Here is a 15,868-nt window from a genome sequence, read left to right on the forward strand (position 1 = left end):
GTATGGTACTAAACGCATGATTTGATTTAAGTATCAAAGTGTCCTTATTTCCATCCTGCTGTTGATGTCATCAAGCTCTCGGCTGCCATTCAGGTCAAAGGTTAATGCTTGAAGATGATGCCATAAGTTGTGACATTAAGCACCAAATGATTTCTTTTGTGCGGTTGACCTAGTAACCACAGCCTTGGTGTGTGTTCCTGTGTTTAGCTGTCAGAACCCTGTATCAGCATCATTATGTTGGGTTTTTTTATAATAAAACAAACAAAATCAACTTTGGTGTCCCTGACATTTCATCCTAAGGAGTTTGAAAACTACACAAGAGCTGAAAAATTGCTTTTTATTTATGTTCATTTTATGTTTTAAGTATATCGAAGTAACAGAATGATTCATTTCCCTTATTAAATTGTGCAAACATTACATTAGATTGTTTTTAATGTATAATGTATATTAATAATTGTTCATTTATATTAGTAATTATTTGCCATAAACATACAATCCTGATTCTAAAAAAAAAAAAAAAAACTGGTAAAATACATCCAAAAGAATCTGTTCTGTACCATTTGTATTTTTGACAATTAAGCAAAGTTACAGCCCAAATCCAATCAGAATAATGAAGAAAAAAATGATTGTGATGTGAATTAAATATTTATATTATTGCAGATGTAAAATTTAGCATGTTTTGTACGATTTTTACATTGTGGCATTTGTTTTTGACAATTAAGCAAAATTACATACCAATTCTAATTACCATAAGGTAAACAAAATATTGCATAAAACATTAATTCACATTAAAGTAATAAGATTTTTTTATTTTTACTATTGCAGTTATGTATGGACAGTATAAATATCATTGCTGTTTTGCAGTAATGAAAACAATCATTGTATAATTAGAATTACAAACAAAAATTAAACGAAGCATTACAGTAATGTGAATTTATTTTAAAAAAATAAAAATGGGCAACACTTTAGTTTAGGGTCCAATTCTCAGTTAACTAGTTGCTTATTAGCATGCATATTACTAGGATATTGGCTGTTTATTAGTACTTCTAAAGCACATATTAATGCCTTATTCTGCATGACATCCCTTAATCCACCCAATACCTAAACTTAACAACTACCTTACTAACTATTAATAAGCAGTAATTAGGAGTTTGAGGCAAAAGTCTTAGTTAATCGTGAGAATTGGACCCTAATCTAAAGTGTGACCAAAAAATAATTCTCTTACCAATAGACTTGATTTTCTTTATCCCAAAATATATATTATTTTTTTTCTTATTGATTTTGCGGTGAAATACGCCCCGGAAATGTTCGCTCCGTTCACAAAGGACAGATTTTAATGCTGTCTGACGTGGAGCTGAACTGACCCATGGCGAAGTCGAGCCCGACGCCGACCCCACAGCCCACCCCGAACGCAGCGTACAGCGGGGCTGGGAACGACCCGTGGAAGACGTGGAGAGGAACCAGCCCGTCATCCACGCTGTAGAAACTCAGAGTCCCTGCGGGCCGGTCCAGAAACACCCCTACACGGGGACTGTAGGTCACAGGGATCTCCTCCTTCTGATTGGCGTGCATGGCAGCACAGCACATGTCTGACAGCTCCAAGCTCCACGATTGGCTGTTATACCCAAGCCCCGCCCCTGGAGCTGCCCCTTTGCGGGCCATTGAGGCACTGGCCACACCCAGAGACGAGCCCCGCCCCCTCCACTCCACCTCCCAGTAGCAGCGCTCAGAGGAGAGCACCTGGACACACAACACCTGCGTCCAGCAGTCGAAGCGCTGAGGGAGGTCCGGGAACGCCTGGGATGTCTGATGAAGAGTGGCTACAGTGTCTCCGTCAGACAGGACCAGGCGCCGGTGGGCTGTGTTTGGGTCCAGGGTCAAATCACAAGCATCTAATGGAGGCCGAGAGAGAGAAACAGATGAGAAGGAGAGTCTGAGAAGACTGGACAGAAGCTAGTGATAGATAATGGAAGATAATCAGACGTCATGAGGAGGAATAAACTCACACTGCAGGATCTCATCTCTGGTCCTCGGCTCTGGGGCCTGAATACTGTCAATGTTGATTTCTCTCACTGTAAAGAAAGATTGAGACAACCAACAAGCTGTGAGAAAATATCATCATTCAAATATTTATATTTAAAAAAAATATCTATCCATCTGTGTGTGTGTTTGTCTATTCGTCTGTCTGTCTGTCTTTCTAGTTTGTCATCTGTCATTCTCTATCGTCTGTCATTTTATCCGTGTGTGTGTGTGTGTTTCTGTCTGTCTATTTGTCTGTCATCTATCAATCTGTGTGTGTGTGTGTGTGTGTGTTTTCTGTCTGTCTATTGTCAGTCATCCATCCATCCATCCATCGTTACGCATATAGCATAAACTGTAAAAGATAAGGTTGTAAATGCTCACATGTGGGAAAAGCAGGATTGATGAAGGAATTGTCAGTTGGTGAGTCCAGGAAAAGAGAGGGATTCACTGCACAGAGAGAAAGACAGAAACAGTTTTTTTTCCTTCATGTAATTAATTTAACAAACCTCACCATGATGGAATAGGAAAAGCCACAACCCAAAACCCGTCAGACATTACCTTGTGTTGGCTCTCCCCCTGCAGAGAAAACAGAAACACATTTATAAATGCATTTTGTTGAAACGTCTCTTCTGCTCACCAAGGCCACATTTATTTGATCAAAAATACAGTAAAAACTGTAAAATATTATTATTACACTTTAAAATAACTTCTCTGTGAATATATATTAAAATATAATTTATTCCTGTGATCAAAGCTGAATTTATCATCATTGCTCCAGTCTTCAGTGTCACATGATCCTTCAGAAATCATTCTAACATCATGATTTGATACTCTAACATTTCTGATTATTATAAATATTCAAACAGTTGTGCTGCTTCATAATTTTGTGTAAACCTTGATGCATTTTTCTTTCAGGATTCTTTGATAAATAGAAAGTTCAAAAGAACATCCTAGTTGAATAAAAGTATGAATTTGTTTCAGAAAAATGTTATCTACTGACCCCAAACTTCTGAACAATTGTGTATGCATTATTAATTTATGTTTATTTATTGTATTAATGTTTTATTATTTAAACAGTACAATTTAGTTTTTCAATGACCAATTTTCATCCTCTCACTGTTGTTTCAATGTAGAGTATTTAAATCTATAAATTCAAATAATTTACAATCTACATCATTTTATAAATGTATAAAGTATTTTAAATGGTTAATTATTCACATTAATAAAGCATTTAAACTGTAAAGTATAATTTCAAATAATTCTTTAATCATCTGCATAAACTGATTGACTTACAGACACTGGAAGAGGCGGGGCTTCGTGGCATCACTGACTCCGCCTCCTGTATAGTGGGTGTGGCCTCTTTCACTGTGATGGTACAAATGTGACGCATGTTAGAAAGTTTGAAATCTAAATTTAGTCGAAAGGTTTTGCTTTGTTTGAAACATGCCTGAAAACAACACACCATAGCAGACAAAAATAAGGACATTGAGGTACTTGACATTTGACCACAGTTCACATGAGACTATGAGCAGGAAATACAGGCGTTTATCTGGATGCTAGACAAACCAGTATGACCAGTAAAGATTTCTTGACAAGCCTTAGCTTGGTTTCTTTGTGTGTGGGTTTATGTGGGTATATTTAGGGTACACATTTGTCCTCAGAAGTTAGTAAAATCATATGTCGTCATTTAGACAGCAAAGTAAACGTGTATTCTTGAGCTCACCCGTGTCCTGTCTCTTCTTCCTGTTTCTGGGTAAGAGAGAGCTCAGACTCCATCTGTCCGCTGATGAAGAAGAGAATGAGGAAATTTAAGAATAAAATCCTGAACTCAACACTTATTCCAGGCAGAGTGTGTGTGTCACTCACATTGTCTGGCCGGCTGCTGTCGGTCCGCAGCGTTTGAGCTTTGCTGTGAGGGACTCGGACTTTCTCCACTGACTGTTAGAAGGAAAACAGGCATAAATATGCTATATTTCCAACGGAGTCTGTTAAATGTCCATGATGGGACCTGAATCAAACGGCACCTTGCTCTTTGTCCTCTCTCCTCAGTCTCGGTCTGATTGAACTCAAGCTCCAGCGGTCCGCTGAGAATTGAGAGTAAAACAGCTTTAAAACATTGAAACCCTTCATTTAAACCTAAATGACAGTGTGTGTCTGTACGTGATTTCACCTTGCTCTTCATCACGTGTGCTTCTGCTCTGTGTGCTCTGACGTCTCTGAGAGCTTTGATTTTCTCTTTCTAGAACAGAATCAGGACTAAAATCATATTGATGAAACACAAAAGTGAACAATAACACATGAAGTGACACTAGGGTGAATGGTAGGAAATGTCCGAGTTATTTATTTATTTTTTTACTCTAGAATCAGACGGGAAAAAAAGAAATTGTATTTCTGGGACCATTTAGACTAGAGTTTTTACTGAGATATTTTCTCCTCTAATTCTCATTTGTATTAGTATATGAATTTATTAATTATTGAAATTGCATCTATAATATTTAAATATTTACATTTCTAAAGTATTTAAATGGTACTTTAAAGTTTATAAAGTATTTGAAATGGTACTTTAAAGTTTATAAAGTATTTAAATTGTTTTTCCATATGAAGATCATGGTGCCAATGATGAAGTGATAAAAAAAATTAAAGAAAGTTTATTACAGTCATTTTCATAGTCTAATATTAAAGGAAATAAATAATGTATTATATTAATAATAAATAATAGTTGAATCATTCAAAAGTAAATATATCTAGTAACACAGTATGATAATGAGGCTGTGAAGAAAATGTGTTTGATTATCATAAAAAAAAAAAAGTATGTAATGAAAAATTCTTTATCGTAATAAAAATAGGCTTTTAAAAAGAATTAGGATATGACGAGTACATCTTTGTGAGATTCGTCCAGTGAAACCCACCCTGCTCTCTGTTTTCTCCTCTCTGTCTCCCTCTTCCTGAACTTAAACTCCGGGTGTCTGCTGAGGAATCAAACACACTGTGATCAAAACTACACCGGACAGATGTTTGTCTTCAACAGATGTTCTGTCTTCATTTCTCCTTCTCACCTTCAGTGTTTTCTCTTTCCTCTCTTCTTTGTGTCTCTCTCGGTCTCAATGAACTGCGACTCCTGTCGGCTGCAGAGTGAGAAACTATAAATGACAAACTGCAGATGAATACAGACATGAGACAGGAGTACGAGTGTGTGAGACGCGTGTCTTACTGTCATCTCTCTCCTCTCTCGCTGGTCTGGCTGGTCTTTGGGAGTTTGTAACACCTCTGTTAACTGCTGTACAAATATAAATCCTACATTCAGTCACACAAACTCATTTCTGTCAGAGTAAATCATATCACATCTCACCTCTTGGCTCACTGTTTCTCACGGCTTGTGGACGCGTGTTCACTGAAGAAAGTAAAAAAAAAAAAAAACTTATGGCACACCTGATATTTGACTAAATTTAATTATATTAGGAACTTAAAAGTTTTACCAGATCCTCGTGTGCTTACTGACGGCAGTGGTGGGGGTCCTGAAACATATTCACATACATTAGATATTCTAAGACAGAAAACAAAAAACAATGCACTGGTTTTATTCATTGTTTTCATACCTTGCGCACGAGCAGCTCTGGTTCCTTTTCCAGAAAACACTGTGATGTAAAACCAAGGTAAAGTGATGAGAAGGTTTATAGACAAATGATAGATGAAACTAGGACTCAACCAAACACTGTGTTGATCATATTATTTATAAAATAAATAACACACACACACTCACTCGCCACTTCATTAGGTACACTTGTTCAACTGCTCATTAATGCAAATATCTAGTCAGCCAATCACATGGCAGCATCTCAATGCATTTAGGCATGTAGACATGGGTTGTGTTTGAAATCGCCCTCTATACCCTCATTCACTATCCCCTCCATTACTCCACTAATATAGTTCACTTGAAGGAGTGAATGAAAACGAGTGAGTGAATTCGGACACTGAGTGCGCCGGAAGAGCTGCTGATTTTGCCTAGTTTGTACTTGCTGTTTAATAATCATTTGAAACTTAGAAAACTGGCAGCTCCAGTAGTAATGAAAAGATTTAAACTAGCATGTATAAACCTTAATTAAACAATTTAATAATCAATTTAAAATTAATTTATACCTGTATGATATATTACGCTTTATTGAACATGACAAAAAGTTGACTATAAAAATGTAAAAAAATATCACTTTATTTTAATATTTTGTCTTTTTTTTATAATAAGTTTATTTTATATTGTTTTAAGTATTCTTATAATTATTTTTATTCATATGACTGGCATAATTTTATCTGTCTCTGTTTTTGTTATTTATATTGTTGCTTTGGCATTCCACTTTGAAATTGAAAAAACTCAGGTATGACCAAATTATAATTGTTTTATGTTACTAAATGCAGTGAACTCAAAAACTGACTTACGCTTCATTAAGCCTCCTGTTTTCTGGCCGTTGCGGTCTGCCACCGTGAACGGTGTGGTGTTGAACACTGAGGAGAAACACAGATAATAATGACCCTCCAGTCACCCTGTACTTCACAGCAGTAGGTCAGTGTTTGTGTGTACCTGTCTTGTTGATCTTGTCCAGCTCCTGGTCACACATCTCCTCCACTTTCTCCCGGAGCTGGACAATGACGCTCCTGACGGGATCAAACGTGGCTTCAGGGTTGGCGGTCACAGCTCCCAGCTCTCCCCCCTCCAGCGGACAGCACAGAGACTGATACGTCTGTGGAGACCAGCAGAAGAACACGGCATCAGAGACAGTATGAAGAGATTATTCATTTGCGTCTCTTAGGTCCTGTTTACAGCTGGTATTAAGATGCGTTTTGGTTGATCAGATCACAAGTGGAGACACTAAATACAGGTGTAAACGGGGTCTAAAACATTTTGAGCTTGTCCACTTTCAGACACTTCCAGAGGGAGTTGAAAACACATTAGACCAGATTGCTTTCGTAGTGTAAACTCTCATGTGATCGAATGTGTTCAAACAGCCACAAAAGACCGTCTACTCTCCGTCTACTGAAGTAAAGCGTGAACATTATGGGAAGAGCTCTAGCCAGACGGGATTTAAACTTTGTTGGATGAAGAACCAAGTTTGGTTTGAAGATGAAAAACGTGGCAAGCACAATGTTCTCTCCCCATTCCTGATTTCTAACACACACTCACAGCGTTCGGCTGGTCTTGTGTCTGTCAGAGCAGAAACTAAAGCTAATGCTCTCTGTATGTTTTTCTGTCATCTCCGGTCATATTCATATGTAAATTGCATGAGCTTATTTTGTCTATTAGATTGAAAGGTCTGAAAAAAAACATACATTTACCCACCCATAGACCCTCTCCTTAAGAAACAATAGAATCACCTAGTTGCATAAACTCCCACTCGTGCAAGTCTGGAGAATCATGACCGTTAATGAAGAGGGAGGGATTATCATTAATTAGCCAAAGTCTGTAGAGTACAAAAAGACCAAAGGGCAGCACCTCAGCAGTGTGACTAGCTATTGAACAATGGCAGGAAGTTGGTGTGCTGTTCAGTCTTTGGCACTTTGTGTTTGGTTCTGTGCGTTTAGTCATGCTGTTCCGAAGTGGAGTGATCTGCCCCAGAATCCTCAAGCTCTGATGTTCCAGCAAACTGACCAGCAGTTTCAAAAGCCAGTTCAACAGCAATCTAGTCAACAGTTTCCTCAGCAGGTTCAACAGCAAGCTAGTCAGTGGTTTCCTCAGTCAGTTCAACAGCAAGCTAGTCAACGGTTTCCTCAGCAGGTTCAAAAGCCAGTTCAACAGCAAGCTAGTCAATGGTTGCCTCCGCAGGTTCAAAAGCCACTTCAACCGCAAGCTAGTCAACAGTTTCCTCAGTCAGTTCAACAGCAAGTTGGTCAACAGTTTCCTCAGTCAGGTCAACAGTTTCCTCAGTCAGGTCAACAGCAAGCTAGTCAGTGGTTTCCTCAGTCAGGTCAACAGCAAGCTAGTCAACAGTTTCCTCAGCAGGTTCAACAGCAAGCTAGTCAGTGGTTTCCTCAGTCAGTTCAACAGCAAGCTAGTCAACAGTTTCCTCAGTCAGGTCAACAGCAAGTTGGTCAACAGTTTCCTCAGTCAGGTCAACAGCAAGCTAGTCAACAGTTTCCTCAGTCAGGTCAACAGCAAGTTGGTCAACAGTTTCCTCAGCAGGTTCAACAGCAAGCTAGTCAGTGGTTTCCTCAGTCAGTTCAACAGCAAGCTAGTCAACAGTTTCCTCAGTCAGGTCAACAGTTTCCTCAGTCAGTTCAACAGCAAGCTAGTCAACAGTTTCCTCAGCAGTTTCAGCCTAAGCAGCCAGTGGCACAGGCAGAGCCCCTTGACAAATGTACTGTAGCTGACTATGAGCAGATTCAGTGTGGACCACCTGGTATCAGTGGTGCTGAGTGTGCTGCTATCAACTGCTGCTTTAATGGACAGCAGTGTTACTATGGGAAGGCAGGTAAGAGTGTAGTCAATGTAGAGGCATTCATGTTAAACTGATCCTCAGCAATAACCTGCTCTTGTAACTCGTTCCAGTGACTGTCCAGTGTATAAGAGATGGTCAGTTTGTGGTAGTGGTGGCTAGAGATGTTACGCTGCCTCGATTGAGCCTGGATTCAGTCCGTCTCCTGGGTGGAAGTGATCCAGCTTGCAGTCCTGTGGGATCCACACCTTTCTTTGCTATATACCAGTTCCCTGTCACTGCATGTGGCACAAGCATGATGGCGAGTAGCTGCTTGTGGTTTTGTTCTGCATGGCTTAGAATGGACTGGATGCTAACAATGTTACTATTTGCAGGAGGACAGTGGATATGTGGTGTATGAAAACAGAATGACCTCCTCATATGAAGTGGGTATCGGACCACTTGGTTCTATTACAAGGGACAGCCATTTTGAGTAAGTGATGTATGCTTTATCATAAATGTGAATCACTGACAAAAGCTACAAGCTCACTGTTTGTTGTCCAGGCTTCTCTTCCAGTGTAGGTACTCTGGTACCTCTGTGGAAGCTCTGGTTGTGGAGGTCAACACCGTTCCTCCACCTCCACCAGTAGCTGCTCCTGGACCCCTCAGGGTGGAGCTTAGACTGGCAAATGGTCAATGTGTCACCAAAGGCTGTGCAGAAGGTAAGTGTTGGTCCCAAGTATGCCTAAAGCCTTTCTAAAACTCCAGTTTCTAGTTAAACACTTCATTCTTCCTCAGGGGACGAGGCGTACACGTCCTACTACAGTGATGCTGATTATCCAGTTACAAAAGTCCTGCGGGAGCCTGTGTATGTTGAGGTGCACATTTTGGAGAGGACCGACCCCAACATTGTCCTGATGCTGGGACATTGCTGGGCGACATCAACCCCCAGTCCACTCAGTCTACCCCAATGGGATCTTCTGGTTGATGGGTGAGTAAGGCCAGTCTTTATCCATCTAGTGTGCTGTAAGGCACTTCTGACGGCCTCTTTGCCTTTCAGATGCCCTTACCAGGATGATCGTTACCTGACCACATTGGTTCCAGTGGCTGGATCATCTGGTCTTCAGTTCCCAACCCACTACAAGCGCTTTGTTGTGAAGATGTTCACATTTGTAGATTCAGCATCACTGGCTCCTCTGCAGGAAACCGTATGCTCTGCAGCCTTACCTCAACCCTTAATATTAGTGTTTTTTATTTTTTTTCCAGTGAATTCTATGGCTTAACCCTTTCCCGCTCTGTTAGATCTTCATCCACTGTAGTACAGCGGTGTGCCATCCCTCTTCTGGCTCCTGTGAGCAAAGTTGCACTAGGAAAAGTGAGTGCTTGCTGTAAGTTGACTTCAGGAACTGAGAATTTATTTAAATGCCCCTCATTGTTCTACCACTTTTTACAGGAAGACACGTCAAGACCATCTCTAGTGGGCAAACTGTGGTGTCTAGTGGACAAGTTAACCTGGTCAAGTGAATTTAAGTGTTTTAATAAACTTCATGAAACTCAACATGTTTCTCTTTGGTATTCATTTCTGTCTGGCGTTGGATGTTTCATGACTGTTCTCAGTTTGACTTCTGCACTACTAAACCTTTTTCTTTTGTGCATTGAGATTCTTGACTTGAACTAAACAAGCCAAGTTTCTGCCTAAGCCATTTAACTTTACTGTTTGCCAAGTTCTAGTTATTAACTTGGGCCCCTGTTCATGTTTCACATATCAAATTAAGGTTTTAGCTTGTGTCTGTTTGAGGATTTACATATGACTTTATGGCTGGACTAGCATAACTGCATATATTGATGCCCAAACTCCTCTGAGGTCACTCATTGGCTTTTTGGAATGCTTCTTTACAGTCATGCAAGTATAGTCATATCTTGAGATAAAGGATGAGTGCAGGTTTTTTTTATTTATTTATTTTTTTCAGGCAGTCCCAGTAATGTAGACTACTTTGACTTTCACTTAAGCATTAATCCCTTAACTGTTGTATCCCAATTAGGTAGCTGTCCAAGGCCCTGGTACTAAGAAGCGTTTTTGTAAATTGGATCACAGGTGGACTGTGGTAAATGAAGGTGTAAAAAGGGGCTTGTTTGTTTTTGGCCACTTCCAGAGGTAGTCCAACACATTCAGTAGAAAACCTGTAATATTTTTGAATTACTGTGCTTCCCTTCCTCATATCCCCCTGAGATGAGAGATTTATGTAATTTTTTTTTATTTTTTTGTCTGGAAAAAATCCTCCAACACAAAAAACGTCATTTTGCGTCATCGGAGGACTTTTTGGCCAGAGGCTAGAAACTACAGCCAGTGCTAGGAGCTAGTTATGCATGTGTTCAACCCACCCATAGAGGGTAGAATCTCACTCATAGAATGTACAAAGTGTCAGACATCTTTTTTTGGAAGCTAAGCAAGCTATCAGGCTCTTGTTCTGTGGAGAAAGCTGAGTAGTAGGGGTTACCATCCTCTTTTTTCCGGCCGTCGAGATCGTCCAAAATGTCCAGGATTTGGCTTTTGCTTTCTACAGTCGCCATTCATTGTTTACATGCACACCTTTTGATTCAATCTAACTGAATTCATTCCGATTGGTGAATCTGAATGTAGTGTTTACATGAACGCTAAACAAGTGATCGGTTGATGTGCATTTTAGCATTGCTAAGAAAATTCCCGCTCCTCCGTGAGAGATGGCCTACAACACCGGTGTCGCTCATCAGTAATCACGCCACCGGCCTCGCGCCGTTCTCCTGCGCCCCTCAGCCTCGTCCTGCTCGCCACAGTAAACATAATGAATGGCGACTGTATAACGCAAAAACCAACATTTGGGGCAATCTCGAAATCCCGGGCAGACTCGTCACGGAGACTCACGATAAAACGGCATCTTTTAAGTTTTGAGTCAACTAGTAGCCTAGCCTAGTTGTTTAACTGCGCTCTCTTACCAGTAGGCGTGGCTTGGGAGTGGCCTCGTAGGGCAGTGAAGCAAGTGCATTCTGGGAGTTGTTGTCTTTCATCCACATGAGCCAAAAATACATTTTCTGGCATTTCTCAGTCTAGAAGGCTCCAAATTCAAAAATAATTTCACATTTCTACTACATAAATGACCCATTTTAAATACACATTCATCGTTCCAGAGGTGAAGTATCCCTTTAAACTTTCTTAAATTATACCTGTTGCCATAAGAAAACTATGATGTGTTTCAAAGAAAAAAAACAATCCAGAATAGCTAAAACATCTAATATAAAAAAGGCTGAATTCAGAATGGCAGAAATAGTACTAGCATACTATTCTGAATTCAGCTCAATGTGGTTTTATGTATGTTCAAAAGGGAAAAATTTACTTTTAAAGAAATCAGGACAGAAGTGGTTGAAAGTGGAAAAAAGAGACGGATTAAAACACCAGGTGTAAACAGGAATGTGTCTCCCTCGTCTACTTGTGATCCGATCGATCAAAACGCCTTAATACCAGGAGTAAACAGTGTCTCAGGCAAGTGGCCTTTCTGTCTTTTAAATTTGTGGAAGCCCGCAAACATTGATTTTAGAAAACCCCACATGTCCCCAAAATAGATTAAACCAGTGGTTCTCAACAAACTTCAGATCTTGCTGTGGACAATAGAGGGGCCTTGAAGTCAAAAAGGTTGAGATCCACTGGATTAAGCCATCATCTGACCTTCAGGAAGTAGATATTGTCCTGGCAGTTGATTAGCTCTTTGAGTTCTCCATCTTTATTCTTCAGCTGTTTGACTTCGGCCTCCAGTTTGGTCACGACGTCCTGGGTTTCGTTGAGCTTCTCCTGCCCGGCGGAGAGCATCACATCCTGGAGAAGATCTAGCATCCGCTGCACTGACTCCTGGAGCTCCGACAGAACCGCATCAGCCTCGTCCCGCACGATGTCTGAGGAACGCTTCACACACACACACACACAGTGAGGATCCTCCAGACTGTGATCTTGAGCAATGGAACTCATAAAACCAACAGAATATGCATATTATAATGTTGTTTTGTTGTGGGAGTGTCATAAATATTTACCGTGAGCGTGTCTAAGACTTTTTTCATGTCTTTCAGATCTCTCTCTCTGTCCTGGAGTCTCTGGTGGTTCTCAGACAGAACTGCGCCCAGCTCTTTCTAATTCAACAACAATGATCAACGCACAAAACAAGTGTTCAGAATAGACTGGAATGTGGACTGGAATGAATATGGAGTAGAACAAGACTAGGTCATGAATACTAAACCACACATAAATACAGCACTTCAGAGTTAAAGATGAGTCATGTTTTTCATACAGTGGCAGTGAAAGAGCATTATTCTGAATGATGTCACTGCCGTCCTTGCATGCGTGATCATTTTCCCATGTCAAAAATATAATGTCCTCAAAGCAGTTGTTATTCAAATGGAAAAAGCTTGGCATTCGTGTACTTTATAGAAAATTGCTTTAATAAGAGAGGCTTGTTGTAACCTGTATATTTGTATATTGTAGCTTTTGAAAACAATAATGTTACCAATAAACATTTAATATTCAACAGTATTGTTGATCTGACTGCACTGATGCTGTTGTACGAGAACTGAACTGAGCTGAATGATGACATATTTTTTCAGAACTGCCTTATAGATGAACTCATTTAATATTTGATGATCATTACAACTGAACTGAATCAGCACTGAAGTGACTTCAGTTGAACAACAGTCGAAATGAATAGCAGTATTGTATAAAGGTGACTTGGCCTGAAATTTCCTTTGCATAAATGCATTGTCATATACAATTTATTTACCATACTTATATCCAATAACACTATGGTTTTATAATGGGGATTCATAAAAAAATAATTAGAAACCAATATGACCAATATGGTATTGTGCATGCATCCTTTATTATAATAGTGCCAAAAACATATAAACGATAAATGCTGACACCATGTTAGGGTTGTACCAAAATGACTCCCATTTATGAACCTTTTACTAGAATGTGTGTGTGTGTGTGTGCCCTTGTTTATATTACATTGTGGGGACCAAATGTCCCCATATAGTAAAACCTGAGATCACCTACATTGTGGGGACCAGCCAGCGGTCCCCACTTTTCAAAAGGCTTATAAATCACACAGGATGAGTTGTTTTGAGAAAGTGTGTGTGTGTGTCCTGGTAAACCCTTCATTATGGAGGCAAAATGTCCCCACAAAGATTGGCAATATCCGAAATCCTTGTCCTTGTGGGGACATTTTTTGGTCCCCATGAGGAAAACAGCTTACAAATCATACTAAGTGTTGTTTTTTGAAAATATTAAAATGCAGAAAGTTTTCTGTGATGGATAGGTTTATGGTTAGGGGATATAATATACAGTGTGTCCAGTATAAAAATCATTATGTCTATGAAAAATCCCCATAAAACGTGAAAATTGTGTGTGTGAATGATGTTCTCACCTGTTTCTCGGAGCGCTCCGCCTGTGTGGACAGGCTCTCGTGGCCCTTGTGCTGGTTACTGGTGCAGAGCCAGCACACGTACATCTGGCACGAGCGGCAGAAGAACTCCTGCAGGTACTTGTGCTCGGGGCAGATCTTCTCACTCAGGTTCCCGGTGGGCGCGATCAGCTCGTGGCTCTTCATCTTGTCCTGCGTGTCGTGGGGTTTCAGGTGAGTCTCGCAGAACGATGCCATGCACACCAAACACGTCTTCACGGCCGCTGTGGGCGCCGTGCACCGGTCACAGGGCACGGCGGAGGCGGGCAGGGGTTTCGGGGCTCCTTTGCTCCGTGCGCGCGCGAGCTCTGACGCGGAGGTTGCCGCGCGCCGCGCGCTCTTGATGGACTCGCGCCCGGAGGGGTTCAGGGTCCCGCGCCGGAGCTGCTCCACGGCTTCAGCCAGCATTGTGTTCCGGCAGAGAGTGGGGCGAGGGTTGAAGGCCTGCCGGCATTCAGGACAGCTGTAGGTTCCGCTTTTCCTGCCTTCATTATCCCAGTAATCCGCGATACAAGCCTTGCAGTAACTGTGGCCGCACGGGATGGTCACGGGGTCCGTGGGCAGATCCAGACACACGGGGCAGTTAAACTGCTCTTCTGTCCACACACGACCACTCATTCCGAGGGTGTAAATTCAAATTAATGCTATAATAAAATAAAGCTGAACCTAATCTACTCCACACACACACACACACCTGTGATTCAGTGTGAATGTTCCAGCTGTGAGAGTGTCTGTCTGTCTCTCAGGTTTGACTGGCTGTGGGTGAGACACTCACTGAGCAGGTTTGGGGAGAAAAGCAGGCCTGAGTACAGTGCATTCCTCTTCATTTGCATTACAAGTAGGCCTATATGTAGGAAGTAAATGAAAGAATAAAGCCAAATAAAGTTTAATACAAATAATATATCTTCTGAGGAGAATATTTGCCTTTACGTCATACTAGACTGTTGCCAGGGTGTTGCTATGCGGTAGGCTAAGTCAAAAGTTTCTGAGTTCCTTTTTCCCCGGTGGAAATCTTAAGTCCAGTCAGTTAGAGTCGGGGAATAGCCAGTATAGGTAACTTTTAAATATTTGCTGTGGGTTTATTATTTTTGAAAACACTTTCAGTGCTTAAAATTTCTGAGGAACGGAATACTTTTGTGAGAGAATGTATCTCACCATTTTTTCACCAAGTGACCCGTATTATTGGGTCCATAACATATTGCATCATTATATTTGACTGAAATGACTGGGTTGAAATATTTTACTCTACAGTTATGCCCCGCCAATGATAAAACCGCTAGATGGCTGGTTGTGCAGAAATGATGACAAGGACCAAGAGGGAGAAGAGTAATGTAAAATTCATCAAATTGAGGTTAAACCACTGGAGTCACATGGATTACTTTAACAATGTCTTTACTACCTTTCTGGGGCTTGAAAGTGGTAGTTGCTTAGACTGTCAATGGAGGGACAGAAATCTCTCAGATTTCATCAAAAAGTGTTTCATCATTTGTGTTCCGAAGATGAATGAAGGTTTTATGGGTTCAGTTTTGCTTTAAAACTGCAAATAGTTCCTTTTCAAATAGTTAAAAAATAAATGATTACCACTTGTGCCAAAGTACTTTTTTTTTTACCAGCTGTCGATTTTAAGGTGATTTTATTTATGAAATTGTATGATATTGAAATAGTGTGTAATTCATACTCTAGTACCCTAACTATCAGCAATAGTATTTATCAAATAGGCTACTACTAATAAATGTTAATAAAGTCTCTCTCACTCACAAATGCATGTTAATAAATAGCAAAAGCAAGCAGTCTATTTTCTAGTTCCTCATCCGTTTCTCCTTCTTCCTTCATCCTGTCTCCCCAAAACTAAGAGTCAATCACACGTCAGAAGCCACTGAATGTTAGAGAGTGCCAGCAGAGGGCGGCGTTGAGCTTGCAATGCCGAGAGAGGAACGAGCCTTGAATCTCTCATGAATTATTTCA

At 40.5% G+C, this 15,868-nt stretch overlaps 2 protein-coding genes across 5 annotated transcripts; one reads left to right on the forward strand and one right to left on the reverse strand.

Moving 5' to 3' along the window:
* Window positions 1–322: 322 nt before the first annotated feature.
* trim25l (tripartite motif containing 25, like) lies at window positions 323–14,626 on the reverse strand. Of its 4 annotated transcripts, none has more exons than XM_079882745.1 (20): window positions 13,868–14,626; window positions 12,483–12,578; window positions 12,124–12,357; window positions 6,596–6,755; window positions 6,454–6,519; window positions 5,619–5,657; window positions 5,499–5,537; window positions 5,372–5,413; window positions 5,234–5,296; window positions 5,079–5,147; window positions 4,932–4,991; window positions 4,193–4,261; window positions 4,047–4,106; window positions 3,889–3,960; window positions 3,746–3,805; window positions 3,316–3,387; window positions 2,581–2,598; window positions 2,404–2,469; window positions 2,007–2,072; window positions 331–1,892 (listed from the first exon to the last, which is right to left on the reverse strand). In XM_079882745.1, exons 1-20 carry the CDS (start codon window positions 14,519–14,521, stop codon window positions 1,318–1,320), a joined length of 2,580 nt encoding a protein of 859 aa, XP_079738871.1. In that variant the 5' UTR covers window positions 14,522–14,626; the 3' UTR covers window positions 331–1,317. The 4 variants fall into 4 exon arrangements, with proteins under 4 accessions (XP_079738872.1, XP_079738871.1, XP_079738870.1 ...); XM_079882744.1 differs by having other exon boundaries at window positions 4,932–4,988; window positions 5,234–5,299; XM_079882743.1 differs by having other exon boundaries at window positions 5,234–5,299.
* LOC307165953 (zona pellucida sperm-binding protein 4-like) lies at window positions 7,485–9,977 on the forward strand. Its single transcript, XM_079884037.1, has 10 exons — window positions 7,485–7,894; window positions 7,985–8,063; window positions 8,121–8,191; window positions 8,273–8,480; window positions 8,558–8,825; window positions 8,988–9,145; window positions 9,222–9,414; window positions 9,484–9,631; window positions 9,726–9,798; window positions 9,877–9,977. Exons 1-10 carry the CDS (start codon window positions 7,532–7,534, stop codon window positions 9,945–9,947), a joined length of 1,632 nt encoding a protein of 543 aa, XP_079740163.1. The 5' UTR covers window positions 7,485–7,531; the 3' UTR covers window positions 9,948–9,977.
* Window positions 14,627–15,868: the final 1,242 nt, after the last annotated feature.

Source organism: Squalius cephalus, assembly GCF_949319135.1.
Source record: "Squalius cephalus genome assembly, chromosome: 10".
In the NCBI taxonomy this organism is placed as follows: Eukaryota; Metazoa; Chordata; class Actinopteri; order Cypriniformes; family Leuciscidae; genus Squalius; species Squalius cephalus.

Excerpts from the sequence above, each read along its gene's own strand:
- LOC307165953 (XM_079884037.1), top strand. The coding sequence starts at position 7,532 with ATGGCAGGAAGTTGGTGTGCTGTTCAGTCTTTGGCACTTTGTGTTTGG. Across the intron at positions 8,481-8,557 it reads GTGTTACTATGGGAAGGCAG|TGACTGTCCAGTGTATAAGA; the intron begins GTAAGAGTGTAG and ends AACTCGTTCCAG. Across the intron at positions 9,632-9,725 it reads TGGCTCCTCTGCAGGAAACC|ATCTTCATCCACTGTAGTAC; the intron begins GTATGCTCTGCA and ends CCGCTCTGTTAG.
- trim25l (XM_079882743.1), bottom strand. The coding sequence starts at position 14,521 with ATGAGTGGTCGTGTGTGGACAGAAGAGCAGTTTAACTGCCCCGTGTGT. Across the intron at positions 3,961-4,046 it reads GAGAGAGGACAAAGAGCAAG|TCAGTGGAGAAAGTCCGAGT; the intron begins GTGCCGTTTGAT and ends TCCTTCTAACAG. Across the intron at positions 3,806-3,888 it reads ACAGCAGCCGGCCAGACAAT|CGGACAGATGGAGTCTGAGC; the intron begins GTGAGTGACACA and ends CTTCTTCATCAG.